Below are 13,841 nucleotides of genomic sequence, written 5' to 3'. Positions count from 1 at the left end.
AAGCAACACATTACTTGGCTAGCCAATAACATTTAACAATAGCTTTGGCCATTAAATTATATCTAATACATACATGACATTAACTCTACTGAACTTGATTTTTCAAAACAATTCTTACCTTGGTCAGTCACACTGCATGCTGTTGGCAAGCTAAAGGAGGAGCTAACGTTAGCTATCTAGCTAGCTGTGTTAGCAAGCTCGATAAAAACCATTGCTTGCAGTTGAAGAAATGATTACCCACCAGGTTAAAAACATATTAAATGTTATGAATGTATAATCAACTAAAATGCCAATATCCACGAGAAAGCTTTGTGGCGGTGACAGCTGCTCTCTTCTTCTGAAGAATAAATTCTAAATTGTAATGGGTGCTCTGTCAGTTGGAGGCGAGGCTGGGCTCGGGGCTCGGGAACATTTGAAATTGTGATTGACAGCTTAGGTGAAAGATATTGTAATATATTTAAAAATATTTGTACAGATATGTTCTACGTTCAAGTGTCTTTTTGAAAAAAAAAATTTTTTTTTACTACGTTTCATAAGTGGCAGGTAGGCTACACCTCAATAGCTGCAGAATGCATTTTCAACTACAACTCAATTATCCAACTTTTGCATGCAAAATATCACTTCGGGAAAATAATGCTAAGGTACCAGAAGTCAATAGAGACTCAACATTATCATCGGGGTAGAGAAGGTTGTGAGGTGGTAGTGTGTATTTTACACATATATTAAAAAATATATATTTACATATATTTTATTTATTTATATATTGGATAAATAAATGTCCCCAATATATTTAAATACATGTCTATTTTTATTTAAATATATTCCAATATATAATTGTTCCGTATGGGAGCCTAGGCCTATATGTGCACCATGAGTGAGGCCTTTCTAATAATATTAAATTAGTGTAAATGTTTATTTCCAGGAAATCTCTTTCCTATCCTGAGACTTTTCTATGGGGGTTGAACCCTTCTAATTCCCCCGGGTAGAGGGTGCTGTAATGGGGGAGGAGGGAGGGGGTTACAGGGGGCTGGGGTGCGTTCAGCTAGAATAACTTCATCCCGTGATCTCGCTTTCTCTCTCTCTCTGAACACAGGCCTTAAAATATGCTTTTCTCCCCCATGATCTCTTTTCAGCCCTAATAGAGTAGGTTGTGGTAGATGTGAGTTAGTAAGAGGCTTGTTGTATATTGACTGGATTATTAGTGAGCTCATGACGCACTGCAGCAGTAGTTAATAAAACAGTTTTTTTTTTTTTTACCGCTTTCTATTCTAAAACCATGTATAAAGACGGAGTGGTGGACAAGAAGAACAGAAAAGATTTTATACCTTATTTTCTAGGACTAGTTTTAGTTTTATATTGCACGGTTCATCTTGTGTCTTTCACTGCAGCAGCAGCTCAGGAGGACTCCCATTCCAACAGAAAGCGCCGGGCGCTGGGTCAGTGTTTCTATCTCTCCATCAACCGTGATAATCAATGATTTCAAGCCAATAAATGGTGGCAATGTTTGCGCAGCTAATAGCGGTGACTAATTGAGAACACATTTCCATAGCGTTCCTCATAAGAATAGGCACAATGTTGCCACAGTGATCATTCAGTAATGTTACATTTATTCAAAAAGCCTATCATTATGTTAGTGTAGACTGTTACTTTTTTTTCACTTCAAATGTTTATTTTTATTGTATATGTTGTTGTTTTTTACTGAGTTTGTAGACTGTTACTTTCTGTAACTTAGACAACTCTGTGTGTGGTGTTCCAGAGAATGAGACAGAGTGTATTACAACCCAGTCGTCTGAGTTTCCAGAGGGGTTCTTCACACTACAGGAGAGGAAGGATGGAGGACTTGTCATACACTTTATGATCATATTTTACATGCTGCTGGCAGTTGCTATAGTCTGTGACGACTACTTTCTACCTTCCCTAGAACTTATCAGTGACCGTAAGTTATCTGTGTGTGTATGTATTAATGTGTGTGTGTGTGTGTGTGTGTGCAAGTGTGCAAGTGTGTCTGTGTGTTAATGGCAACATCTCTTGGTCTTCTTTCCAGGTCTGGGTCTGTCTCAAGACGTAGCAGGAGCCACCTTTATGGCAGCAGGCAGCTCTGCTCCTGAACTGGTCACTGCCTTTCTGGGTACATAAGGCATCTGAAACATATGCACAACATACAATTACTATGATTGCTGAGAATACCATAGGAACTGCACATCACTACAATCATAATCGTCATCATCATCAAGTGCTAACAGCTGTGTGTGTGTGTGTGTGTGTGTGTGTGTGTGTGTGTGTGTGTGTGTGTGTTGTCTTACCCAGGTGTGTTTGTGACAAAGGGAGACATCGGTGTGAGCACCATCGTAGGATCAGCTGTCTACAACCTCCTGGGGATCTGTGCTGCTTGCGGACTCCTGACCAAAGTGGTATGTGTACACACACAGAGAGAGATTATGGGAAGCCTTACCTAACCATAAAGAGCTCAGTGGTATAATAAGCATCCATTCCAGCCAGGGGAAGCTTTAGTAGGTCAAGGAGGGGAGATTATCATCTACATTGTTTTGTCGTGTAAACTGTTATGGTGTGTGTGTGTGTGTGTGTATGTGTGTGCGTGTGTGCGTGTGTGTGTAGTGCCGGTCCTGGCCGTTCTGCCAACCTAGGCGAGACCAAAAAATAGCCCATGTTGAAATCAGGTTCATTTTCGGTTCTGAATGAAAGTTCAAAATACGTCATTTATAGACGTCTATGTTTGGGCCATATCAAGGCTGGTCCAGAGCGGACCAAAATCGAATGTCCATGGACATTGAAATCAAGGCCGGACAGGAGCAAAAACAGACGTCTAAAAGGCTTACTGAGTATAGCCTACAGTGTCGCCTGAAATTACATTTTAGGAATGCCATCTATGTGGTAGACCTACCGTTTGTAAAACACAAAAAAATACAGCCAGTCTGGACAAGACCAAAAAAAGAAGTCCAAAATACTTCAGTCCGTGCTTACTGGGGTGTAGCCTGCCGTGTCAGCCTGCTATGGAATTATATGAATGGCCATCCATGTGGTAGGCCCACCGATTGTAAAACAGGTCATTGCATTGGCTTTATTAGTCCTGATTCCTGTGATTTGGCTATTTAAGCTCTGAATATCAGCTACCCAACTTTATCAGGAGTTATCTTGAGCCTATTTGCAATGTGTTTACACAGCGGGAAATGCAGAAGTATTTTATTTTTCGCTATGATCAGCTCGTCAAAAGTGTACGGATCCGAACTTGAAACCACTGATCATGACAATTTAGCCCACGGGATGAATCTCCTGGACAGCAGTTGTGAGTAGCTTGATTGTCCACACCATATTGTCCATTTTACTTTGACCTGTCCTGTTTTTAGGATATGTTGTTTGATCGCAGTGCTAGCTGTGCCACTAGAGATCCTGGTTCGAATCCAGGCTCTGTCGTAGCCGGCCGCGACCGGGAGACCCATGGGGCGGCGCACAATTGGCACAACGTCGTCCAGGGTAGGGGTGGGAATGGCCGGCAGGGATGTAGCTCAGTTGGTAGAGCATGGCGTTTGCAACGCCAGGGTTGTGGGTTCGATTCCCACGGGGGGCCAGTATGAAAAAAATAATAATGTATGCACTCACCTACTGTAAGTAGCTCTGGATAAGAGCGTCTGCTAAATTACCTAAATGTAAAACGTTTCTGTCTCATTACATTGTCATACATTTTATCTCCAGCCTGTAGGCTACAGAAAAGGCCACATATTCTTTCTACCATATCCTATATCAGCTACATGATTTATGCTAGATGATTTTTTGAACGGAATGTTAGTGGAGCGCCGCAGCGATGCGTCTCTCCAACAGCTCCCTGGAGAGGCGCGCTGGGAATTGACAAAATACATATTTTGCGTCCCTGTCTTTGAAAAACTGTACACCACATCAGCACTCACCAAAAACGCCCATATGCCACTGGTTGAGAGAAATTGTCATTGTTTTTGGGCAGAATAATGTGAGGTTTTATGTGTTGCTCGAGGTGGGTCTTTGTCAGTTTAGCTCAGCGTGGCGGCCCTGTGTGTGTGTACTATACGCTGTAAACAGTGTGTTTTCTGTCCTAGGTGGGTCGTCTGACCTGTTGGTCTCTGTTCAGGGACTGTCTAGCTTACGCCATCTCTGTCTCTGCTGTTATAGCCATCATCTCAGACAACAAAGTCTACTGGTGAGTGTGTGTGTGTGTGTTAGGGTTAGGAGCTAGGGTTAGTTTTAGGGTTAGGTTTAGGAGCTAGGGTTGGGTTTAGGGTTAAGGTTAAGGTTAGGGTTGGGGAAAATAGGATTTTGAATGGGACTAAATTGTGTGTCCCCACAAGGTTAGTTATACAAGACTGTGTGTGTGTGTGTCTGTGTGGTGTAGGTGTGTTGTAGGGAGTGCCTTGTGTGTGTGTGTTTGCAACAGTATAACTTTTCCAGGACAGTGGAATTTTTACATGAGGAAGTCAATGAGAACATAATGTATTATACAATAAAGTTAAAGTGCCCTGTGTGTACTGGTGAGTATCTGTGTTCAACTCCACTTCCTCAATCTCAGCACATAGTAACACTTCAAAGCCCAGCGGTGTGATACTAATAATCTAAACAATCATCCTGGGTACACAAACGTCCTATTTTATTACTGCCGGTTACAGAGTCACAATCGGTTCTAATATACATGTACAAGTGATTGTATTAGATTTTTATTAGCATTTAACTCTCCTCTCCCCTCCTCTCTTCTCCTTTCCTCAAATCTGCTCACCGCTCTAATCTTCTCCTCTCCACCTCCCCTCCCCTCTCCTCAGGTATGATGCGGCCTGTCTGTTGTTGGTCTATGGGGTGTACATCGTAGTGTTGTGTTTTGACCTGAGGATCAGTGAGTGTGTTCTGAGGAGGTTCAGCCCCTGCTGTACCTGCCTGGGGAAAGGTTCTGAGGAGCACAGCGAGACACAGCCATTGGTCGACACCACTCTGAGGGTCCACAGACGTTCTAGAAGCGACAGCGGAATCTTCCAGGATGATTCAGGATACTCACACCTTTCCCTCAGTCTGCACGGCCTCAATGAGATACCAGAGGGTAGCTGATTCGATCTGTCACTCACACACACACACACACACACACACACACACACACACACAAACACACACACACACACACACACACACACACACACACACACACACACACACACACACACACACACACACACACACACACACACACACACACACACACACACACACACACACACACACATACACACACACACACACACATCCCTCTGGTAGATGACACATTGATGCCATGCAGACTGAGAAAGGGGTGTGTGTGTGTGTGTGTGTGTGTGTATTCCAGACCACCAGAGTGTGTTCTCGATGCCAGAGAACGACCTGAAGCGGATCCTGTGGGTGCTGTCCCTCCCGGCAATTGTGATTCTATACCTGACGGTTCCAGACTGCAGGAGACGGTTCTGGAAGAAATGGTTCATGTTCACCTTCTTTATGTCCGCTGTCTGGATCTCAGGCTTCACATACGTACTGGTCTGGATGGTCACTATCGTAGGTAAATATATGTACACTGGTCTGGATAGTCACTATCGTAGGTAAATATATATACACTGGTCTGGATAGTCACTATCGTAGGTAAATATATATACACTGGTCTGGATAGTCACTATCGTAGGTAAATATATATACACTGGTCTGGATGGTCACTATCGTAGGTAAATATATATACACTGGTCTGGATGGTCACTATCGTAGGTAAATATTTATACACTGGTCTGGATGGTCACTATCGTAGGTAAATATATATACACTAGTCTGGATGGTCACTATCGTAGGTAAATATATGTACACTGGTCTGGATAGTCACTATCGTAGGTAAATATATATACAGGTCTGGAGGGTCACTATCGTAGGTATACATATATATGTATATATACAGTTGAAGTCGGAAGTTTACATACACCTTAGCCAAATACATTTAAACTCAGTTTTTTACAATTTCTGACTTTTAATGCTAGTAAAAATTCCCTGTCTTAGGTCAGTTAGGATCACCACTTTATTTTAAGAATGTGAAATGTCAGAATAATAGTAGAGAGAATGATTTATTTCAGCTTTTATTTCTTTCATCACATTCCCAATGGGTCAGAAGTTTACATACATTCAATTAGTATTTGGTAGCATTGCCTTTAAATTGTTTAACTTGGGTCAAACGTTTCGGGTAGCCTTCCACAAGCTTCCCACAATAAGTTGGGTGAATTTTGGCCCATTCCTCCTGACAGAGCTGGTGTAACTGAGTCAGGTTTGTAGGCCTCCTTGCTCGCACACACTTTTTCAGTTCAGCCCACACATTTCCTATAGGATTGAGGTCAGGGCTTTGTGATGGCCACTCCAATACCTTGACTATGTTGTCCTTAAGCCATTTTGCCACAACTCTGGAAGTATGCTTGGGGTCATTGTCCATTTGGAAGACCCATTTGCGACCAAGCTTTAACTTCCTGACTGATGTCTTGAGATGTTGCTTCAATATATCCACATAATTTTCCTTCCTCATGATGCCATCTATTTTGTGAAGTGCACCAGTCCCTCCTGCAGCAAAGCACCCCCACAGCATGATGCTGCCACCCCCGTGCTTCACGGTTGGATGGTGTTCTTCGGCTTGCAAGCAACCCCCTTTTTCCTCCAAACATAACGATGGTCATTATGGCCAAACAGTTCTATTTTTGTTTCATCAGACCAGAGGACATTTCTCCAAAAAGTACGATCTTTGTCCCCATGTGCAGATGCAAACCATAGTCTGGCTTTTTTATGGCAGTTTTGGAGCAGTGGCTTCTTCCTTGCTGAGCGGCCTTTCAGGTTATGTCGATATAGGACTTGTTTTACTGTGGCTATAGATACTTTTGTACCTGTTTCCTCCAACATCTTCACAAGGTCCTTTGCTGTTGTTCTGGAATTTATTTGCACTTTTCGCACCAAAGTACGTTCATCTCTAGGAGACAGAACGTGTCTCCTTCCTGAGCGGTATGACTGCTGCGTGGTCCCATGGTGTTTATACTTGCGTACTATTGTTTGTACAGATGAACGTGGTACCTTCAGGCGTTTGGAAATTGCTCCCAAGAATGAACCAGACTTGTGGAGGTCTACCATTTTTTTCCTGAGGTCTTTCTTTTGATTTTCCCATGATGTCAAGCAAAGAGGCACTGAGTTTGAAGGTACTTAGTGTATGTAAACTTTTGACCCACTGGAATTGTGATACAGTTAATTATAAGTGAAATAATCTGTCTGTAAACAATTGTTGGAAAAATTACTTGTGTCATGCACAAAGTAGATGTCCTAACCGACTTACCAAAACTATAGTTTGTTAACAAGAAATTTGTGGAGTGGTTGAAAAACTAGTTTTAATGACTCCAACCTAAGTGTATGTAAACTTCCGACTTCAACTGTATATACACATACACTACCAGTCAAAAGTTTGGACACAGCTACTCATTCAAGGGTTTTTCTTTATTTTTACATTGTAGAATAATAGTGAATACATCAAAACTATGAAATAACACATATGGAATCATGTAGTAACCAAAAAAGCGTTAAACAAATAAAAATATATTTTAGATTCTTCAAATAGACACCCTTTGCCTTGATGACAGCTTTGCACACTCTTGGCATTCTCTCAACTAGCTTCACCTGGAATGCTTTTCCAACAGTCTTGAAGGTGTTCCCACATACGCTGAGCATTAGTTGGATGCGTTTCCTTCACTCTGCGGTCCGACTCATCCTAAACCATCTCAATTGGGTTGAGGTCGGGGGATTGTGGAGGCCAGGTCATCTGATGCAGCACTCCATCACTATCCTTCTTGGTCAAATAGCCCTTACACAGCCTGGAGGTGTGTTGGGTCATTGTCCTGTTGAAAAACAAATGATAGTCCCACTAAGCCCAAACCAGATGGAATGGCGTATCGCTGCAGAATGCTGTGGTAGCCATGCTGGTTAAGTGTGCCTTGAATTCTAAATATATCACAGACAGTGTCCCAGCAAAGCACCCCCACATCATAACACCTCCTCCTCCATGCTTTACGGTGGGAACTGCAAATGCGGAGATCATCCGTTCACCCATACCGTGTCTCACAAAGACACGGCGGTTGGAACCAAAAATCTCAAATGTGGACTCCAGACCAAAGGACAGATTTCCACCGGTCTAATGTCCATTGCTCGTGTTTCTTGGCCCAAACAGGTCTCTTCTTCTTATTGGTGTCCTTTAGTAGTGGTTTCTTTGCAGCAATTCGACCACGAAGGCCTGATTCACATAGTCCCCTCTCTGTCTGTGACTTGAACTCAGTGAAGCATTTATTTGGGCTGCAATTTCTGAGGCTGGTAACTCTAATAAACGTATCCTCTGCAGTAGCGGTAACTCTGGGTCTTCCATTCCTGTGGCGGTCCTCATGAGAGCCAGTTTCATCATAGCGCTTGATGTTTTTTGCGACTGCACTTGAAGAAACTTTCAAAGTTCTTGAAATATTTCGTATTGACTGACCTTCATGTCTTAAAGTAATGATGGACTGTCATTTCTCTTTGCTTATTTGAGCTGTTCTTGCCATAATATGGATTGTCTTTTACCAAATAGGGCTATCTTCTGTATACCCCACTACCTTGTCACAACACAACTGATTGGCTCAAACACATGAAGAAGGAAAGAAATTCCACAAATAAACTTGTAAGAAGGAACACCTGTTAATTGAAATTCATTCCAGGTGACTACCTCATGAAGCTGGTTGAGAGAATGCCAAGAGTGTGCAAAGCTGTCATCAAGGCAAAGGGTGGCTATTTGAAGAATCTCAACCAGCTTCATGAGGTAGATATTTTGATTTGTTTAACACTTTTTTGGTTACTACATGATTCCATATGTGTTATTTAATCGTTTTGATGTCTTCAAAAATAAAGAAAAACACTTGAATGAGTAGGTGTCCAAATTTTTAACTGGTAGTGTATATACAGTCCATTCAGAAAGTATTCAGACCCCTTGACTTTTTCCACAGTTTTCTGCACTGTCTGGTTAAGGAACGAGTTTTGCGTAGGAGTAACGCCACCTGTTGGAAAACAATGTAGTGTTTCTCAATACTCTTCACAGTACATCCTCAATACACAATACATCCTTCCTCAATATATTACCTTAGGCCCCCGTGTACAGTCTACAACTGATTTGACACAATGTTTGAGTTTGCCTGAACCATTGTTGTGTCTCCACAACACTTCTGTAATTATTTTTGTGCAAATGTGTCGTATATCAGTGGTATAACTTGTGTATGTATGAGGCCTTACTGCCTGCTGCAGACTGCAGGTGTTATTGAGCAAAACATTTGCAAGTTTTACATGAAAAGAAGGAAGCACATTAGTTTAAACCCCTTTCATGTTCTTCAATCAGAGAGTTAAGGAAGTCCAAGCGAGGAGGTTTAGAAAGTGTGTGAGAACATGTCAGATGTTAGAGTCGAGTCACATGCTGATTCCTGGGATGCCAGAGCAGACCCGGGTCCTACAGGCTTAGTGGAGCTCCAATGGTGGCCAGACACTAGCCCAGCCAGCGGGTCCTACAGGCTTAGTGGAGCTCCAATGGTGGCCAGACACTAGCCCAGCCAGCGGGTCCTACAGGCTTAGTGGAGCTCCAATGGTGGCCAGACACTAGCCCAGCCAGCGGGTCCTACAGGCTTAGTGGAGCTCCAATGGTGGCCAGACACTAGCCCAGCCAGCACCGGGATCACACACACACACACTCACGGATGCAGACGCATGCAAATGAAGGCACACAAACACAGGCACACTTAAACACAGACGCAGACATGGACTGACGCACGTACATACACAACATGTACAAACACACAACGCGCGCGCACACACACACACACACACACACACAGACGCACACACACAGCAGTAGGATTACCACCTGCTTCACCTCAGACACTGCATGGCTGCCAGGAGACGTCATGTGAGCTTTGGGTGGGAGTAGCCTCTAGGCACAGATCTAGGATCAGCTATCCCCAAGCTTTTCCATTACAGAGAAAACACAAAGAACTGACCTTACATCAGCGACGAGGACTGATGTTGTCATGTGATGTTGGTAGACATGAGAGTATAATGGGATTATTATCCTTTAACCTTCAGAACAACTCACATGAGAGAGAGAGAGGGAGGGGAGGAAGGGGTGAGAGAGAGGGAGGGGGAGGGAGAGAAAGAAAGAGGGAGATGGGGAGAGAAGAGAGAGGGATGGGGAGAGAGAGGCAGAGCGAGAGAGATGGCCTTATGGGGGAGAGAGAGAGAGGGAGCGAGAAAGAGAAACCAAGAAAGAGAGGCTGGAGAGCAGAGAACGGAGAGAGAGAGAAAATAAAGTGTGCGGTCAATGGGGGCATTGGTGTGTATTTCCCTGCGGTGTCTCTCTGTCGTCTGAACTTTGCAACGTGACCAGTTAGGCTTGGGATTCCTGAGGAGGTGCAGGGGGGAAAGATGAAAGAAGGGATGGAGGGATGGATGGGGGATCGAGGACTCCTTTAAAGTAGTGTTTCTAAAACATTTTGCACTGTTGTCCACCTTATTGTGTTTCCCTTGTTATATCTGCCTGTATCCTGTGTGTTATATCTGCCTGTATCCTGTGTGTTATATCTGCCTGTATCCTGTGTGTTATATCTGCCTGTATCCTGTGTGTTATATCTGCCTGTATCCTGTGTGTTATATCTTCCTGTATCCTGTGTGTTATATCTGCCTGTATCCTGTGTGTTATATCTGCCTGTATCCTGTGTGTTATATCTGCCTGTATCCTGTGTGTTATATCTGCCTGTTTCCTGTGTGTTATATCTGCCTGTTTCCTGTGTGTTATATCTGCCTGTATCCTGTGTGTTATATCTGCCTGTATCCTGTGTGTTATATCTGTCTGTTTCCTGTGTGTTATATCTGCCTGTATCCTGTGTGTTATATCTGCCTGTATCCTGTGTGTTATATCTGCCTGTATCCTGTGTGTTATATCTGCCTGTATCCTGTGTGTTATATCTGCCTGTTTCCTGTGTGTTATATCTGCCTGTATCCTATGTGTTATATCTGCCTGTATCCTGTGTGTTATATCTGTCTGTTTCCTGTGTGTTATATCTGCCTGTATCCTGTGTGTTATATCTGCCTGTATCATGTGTGTTATATCTGCCTGTATCCTGTGTGTTATATCTGCCTGTATCCTGTGTGTTATATCTGCCTGTATCCTGTGTGTTATATCTGCCTGTATCCTGTGTGTTATATCTGCCTGTATCCTGTGTGTTATATCTGCCTGTTTCCTGTGTGTTATATCTGCCTGTATCCTGTGTGTTATATCTGCCTGTATCCTGTGTGTTATATCTGCCTGTATCCTGTGTGTTATATCTGCCTGTATCCTGTGTGTTATATCTACCTGTTTCCTGTGTGTAATATCTACCTGTTTCCTGTGTGTTATATCTACTTGTGCTCTCTATGTTAGGAGAGACCCTGGCCTGGGTGTCCCAGACACAGTGATGGGCCTGACTGTGTTGTATGACATATCTGACCCTGTGTTGTGTTGTATCTGACCCCGTGTTGTGTTGTATCTGACCCTGTGTTGTGTTGTATTTGACCCTGTGGTATGTCTACGTTGTAACAGTAGAGAGTATCCCATACAGTAATGGGTCTGACTCTATGTCCTGTGTATCTGACTGTGTGTTCTCTGTGTTGTATGTAACAGGAGAGACCCTAGGTATCCCAGACACAGTAATGGGCCTGACTCTGTTAGCTGCAGGGACCAGTATACCAGACACAGTGGCTAGTGTCATGGTCGCCAGAGAAGGTAACTACTACTGTAGCTTCATTTCTGATCCTTTCTGACCTTTAGTCCCCCTGAGATACATCTCCTTTCCAGGACAGTAGACGGAGCCCACAGCTGCAAGTTCTTCCACTAGATGTCCACCTTATCATAATCGTGCAAGTCACATAAGTCCTATCTCTCTCTTACACTATATACACAAAAGTATGTGGACACCCCGTTGCTGACAGGTGTACAAAATCGAGCACACAGCCCTGCAATCTCCATAGACAAACATTGGCAGTAGAATGGCCTTACTGAAGAGCTCAGTGACTTTCAACGTGGCACCGTCATAGGATGCCACCTTTCCAACAAGTCAGTTCGTCAAATTTCTGCCCTGCTAGAGCTGCCCTTGTCAACTGTAAGTGCTGTTATTGTGAAGTGGAAACATCTAGGAGCAACAACGGCTCAGCCGCGAAGTGGTGGGCCACACAAGCTCACAGAACGGGACCGCCAAGTGCTGAAGCGCCTAGTAAAGATTGTCTGTCCTCGGTTGCAACACTCACTACCTAGTTCCAAACTGCCTCTGGAAGCAACGTCAGTACAAGAACTGTTCGTCGGGAGCTTCATGAAATGGGTTTCCGTGGCCGAGCAGCCGCACACAAGCCTAAGATTACCATGCATAATGCCAACCGTCGGCTGGAGTGGTGTAAAGCTCGCTGCCATTGGACTCTGGAGCAGTAGAAACAGTTCTCTGCAGTGATGAATCACGCTACACCAACTGGCAGTCTGATGGACTAATCTGGGTTTGGCGGATGCCGGGAGAACGCTACCTGCCCCATTGCATGGTGCCAACTGTAAAGTTTGGTGGAGGAAGAATAATGGTCTGGGGCTGTTTTTCATGTCGTGCTAGGCCCCTTAGTTCAAGTGAACGCAAATCTTAACGCTACAGCATACAATGACATTCTAGACGATTCTTCCAACTTTGTGGCAACAGTTTGTGGAAGGCCCTTTCCTTTTTCAGCATGACAATGGCCCGTGCACAAAGCGAGGTCCATACAGAAATTGTTTGTCAAGATCAGTGTGGAAGAACTTGACTGGCCTGCACAGAGCCCTGACCTCAACCCCATCGAACACCTTTCAGATTAATTGGAAAGCCGACTGCGAGCCAGGCCTAATTGCCCAACATCAGTGCCCGACCTCACTAATGCTCGTGATTGAATGGAAGCAAGTCCCCGCAGCAATGTTCCAACATCTAGTGGAAAGCCTTCCCAGAAGAGTGGAGGCTGTTATAGCAGCAAAAGGGGGACCAACTCCATATGAATGCCCATGATTTTGTAATGAGATGTTCGCCGAGCAGGTGTCCATATACTTTCAGTCATGTAGTGTAGGTACAACATTGGGTTATATGTCATCTTACCTCTCCTCTTTCCTCCCCTCTCTCTCTCGCTCTATTCCAGGTAAAGCCGACATGGCCATGTCCAACATCGTGGGCTCCAATGTGTTTGACATGCTGTGTCTGGGTCTTCCCTGGTTCATCAAGACGGTGTTTGTGGACACGGTCAACCCTGTGGAGGTCAACAGCACCGGTCTGGTCTTCATCTCAGCCACCCTCCTCCTCTCAATCGTCTTTCTCTTCGTGGCGGTCCATATAAACGGCTGGAAGCTGGACTGGAAGCTGGGGATCGTCTCTCTGTTCTGCTACGTCGTTTTTGCCACTGTGGCCATCCTCTACGAACTGGGCATCATTGGGAACAACCCTGTCAGACTGTGCGGCGACTGATGCACACACAGAGACATACAATAACACACACTAACACACAGGGCTGCTGCAGGCCGCACTCATCAGACTGTGTAGTGGCTGAGTGGCAGAGATGGAGTCCACACTCCAGCCCTCCCCCAGAACCAGGCTACCCAGAACCAACCTCTTGACACTTGACCATTTATACAAAACCCAGATACAGGGCCCAGATTCCCAGTCTCAGAGTGCTGATATAGGATCAGGTCCACCCTGTCCATGTCATCTTATTCATTATGATCTAAATCAGTGGTA

At 44.2% G+C, this 13,841-nt stretch overlaps 1 protein-coding gene across 1 annotated transcript; it reads left to right on the top strand.

Moving 5' to 3' along the window:
* Positions 1-1,276: 1,276 nt before the first annotated feature.
* LOC311119759 (sodium/potassium/calcium exchanger 5-like) lies at positions 1,277-13,571 on the top strand (the record flags this gene model as incomplete). Its single annotated transcript, XM_084194416.1, has 9 exons — positions 1,277-1,436; positions 1,757-1,936; positions 2,045-2,128; positions 2,308-2,411; positions 4,089-4,189; positions 4,803-5,074; positions 5,354-5,560; positions 11,732-11,833; positions 13,249-13,571. The coding sequence occupies 9 exons, from the start codon at positions 1,277-1,279 to the stop codon at positions 13,569-13,571; spliced, it is 1,533 nt and encodes a 510-aa protein (XP_084050542.1).
* Positions 13,572-13,841: the final 270 nt, after the last annotated feature.

This window comes from Coregonus lavaretus, assembly GCF_964263955.1.
Source record: "Coregonus lavaretus genome assembly, contig: HAP1_SCAFFOLD_3742, whole genome shotgun sequence".
Taxonomy (NCBI): Eukaryota; Metazoa; Chordata; class Actinopteri; order Salmoniformes; family Salmonidae; genus Coregonus; species Coregonus lavaretus.
This window is presented reverse-complemented; position numbering and strand designations above follow the sequence as displayed.